At 53.2% G+C, this 2,248-nt stretch overlaps 1 protein-coding gene across 1 annotated transcript in view; it reads left to right on the top strand.

The window, feature by feature from the left end:
* Positions 1-2,248, top strand: part of LOC108803199 (plasma membrane calcium-transporting ATPase 2-like) — a gene marked incomplete at its 3' end in the record, with an annotated part of 32,568 nt that overhangs the window by 30,021 nt on the left and 299 nt on the right. The window contains exons 9-10 of the mRNA XM_018575038.1: positions 515-673; positions 1,720-1,938. Coding sequence (XP_018430540.1) covers positions 515-673; positions 1,720-1,938 — 378 coding nt within the window. The remainder of the gene's footprint in view (positions 1-514; positions 674-1,719; positions 1,939-2,248) is intronic.

Raw genomic sequence — 2,248 nt, 5'->3', positions numbered from 1 at the left:
TCTTCCTCCCCTCCCCTTCCCACAGTCCTCCATCCTTCTTCCTCCCCTCCCCTTCCCACAGTCCTCCATCCTTCTTCCTCCCCTCCCCTTCCCACAGTCCTCCATCCTTCTTCCTCCCCTCCCCTTCCCACAGTCCTCCATCCTTCTTCCTCCCCTCCCCTTCCCACAGTCCTCCATCCTTCTTCCTCCCCTCCCCTTCCCACAGTCCTCCATCCTTCTTCCTCCCCTCCCCTTCCCACAGTCCTCCATCCTTCTTCCTCCCCTCCCCTTCCCACAGTCCTCCATCCTTCTTCCTCCCCTCCCCTTCCCACAGTCCTCCATCCTTCTTCCTCCCCTCCCCTTCCCACAGTCCTCCATCCTTCTTCCTCCCCTCCCCCGTTTTATACTATATAATAAGGTGCAGAGCGGTAGAATGCAGCAACCCGGTGACACGGAGGCCATGAGATCCCCCAACACTTGTAGAATAATCTTCTCCGGCAGACACGGCACCAATCTCTTCTTTCTGCTTTTACAGCCAAACAACAAGATGGGGCGGCGGCCATGGAAATGCTGCCCCTGAAGAGCGCCGAGGGCGGCGACGGGGAGGAGAAGAAGAAAACCAATCCGCATAAGAAGGAGAAGTCCGTCCTGCAGGGCAAGCTGACCAAACTGGCCGTGCAGATCGGCAAAGCGGGTGAGTGACACGCACACGTCAAGGGAGATACAGGTATGACCACTGGCACAACTGACTTTTATTATAATGTATTGCTGGGACTTGTAGTCCTCCATTGCTGTATGATGATTACAGAATAGCTCCAACTATGGAGGACTACAAGTCCCAGCAATACATTATATTATTAGGTAGGGATACACCAGCACCGATACCGGGCACAAGTACTCGTACTAATGCCCCGATACTGAACGCAGATACCGGTGTTCTGTCTAATTCACCGACCTCAGCGTCCGCGCACAGACCGATATTACCGAGCCACCCGTCATTTCCTGCCACCCGTCATTTCCTGCCACCCGTCATTTCCTGCCACCCGTCATTTCCTGCCACCCGTCATTCACTGCCACCCGTCATTTCCTGCCACCCGTCATTTCCTGCCACCCGTCATTTCCTGCCACCCAGTGTCTGTACTCACACCCTGCTGATCAGATGTTCTGCAGCATTATTTTTGGGGTCTCCCCTGGAAATGGGGAAATGACACAAATGCAGAACAAGGTCCTCATATGAAGGCCGATCCTCCTCGCTGATCACGGTATGAAGGCCGATCCTCCTCGCTGATTGTGCCTATGGAAGGAGAACAATGGAAGTGGACTGATCAATGACGACGAGTCATCAATGAAGAGCAGAACTGCAACATCAGATAACTTTACTTGTTCTCAGGAATACATCCCAAGAGATCAAACTTTTTTTATACTTCAGTCTTGTCAGGAAGCAGTGATGCTAAAAAGGGGATTTGACTACCGTCCATTGTCACAGCTCTAACCAGCGGCTAAGTGGCAGTATAAAGTGTAAAAGAGTTTCCTATAGATTCAAAATTTTTGGATAATCTTTTCCTGGGATTCGCAGTTTCACATTAATGGAGTTGGATGGACTGCTGGGGTGTGAACAAGGCCCTAGGGCAGGAAAGGGGGGGGATGAGCTCGCGCCCCCCCCCCCCCCCCCCCCCTATGAGCAGAGGTCTGGGGAGGTGACACGGCCGGGGAATGATCGCCCTTCTCTTTGTCCTGCAGGTCTGGTGATGTCGGCGATCACAGTCATCATCCTCGTCCTTTACTTCACAATCGATACATTTGTTGTGCAGAAGATACAATGGGTTCCCGAGTGCACGCCCATCTACATCCAATACTTTGTCAAGTTCTTCATCATCGGTGTCACCGTGCTGGTTGTAGCCGTCCCCGAGGGCCTCCCCCTGGCCGTCACCATTTCTCTGGCGTACTCTGTAAAAGTAAGTCACCTTAAAGGGGAACTCCGGGATCCAGTACTCAGAACCCTTACAGTGGGACTACCCCCCCCTCCCTTCCTGCACTGCAAGGGTTAACTCATGTGGTGGCACTTAGACCCATCCCTGCAGCCTCTCTCCCCCCCTCCGCTCTGGTGGTCTAAGAACCTGTGAGTCAGCATGTCCTATAGGACGTGAGGACACTGAGGGACATTCCATCACTGTAGCGGAGGAGGAGAGAGGCCGGAGGGAGCGGTCTAGGAGCCAGCCAGCTCTGAGGTTCAGGTGAGTATAACTTTTTATTTAACCCTTCGTTAACC

Source organism: Nanorana parkeri, unplaced genomic scaffold (genome assembly GCF_000935625.1).
Source record: "Nanorana parkeri isolate BGI_ZX_2015 unplaced genomic scaffold, ASM93562v1 scaffold3490, whole genome shotgun sequence".
NCBI classification, from domain to species: Eukaryota; Metazoa; Chordata; class Amphibia; order Anura; family Dicroglossidae; genus Nanorana; species Nanorana parkeri.
Note: the sequence above shows the minus strand (reverse complement) of the source record. Positions and strands in the feature narration are given on the sequence as shown.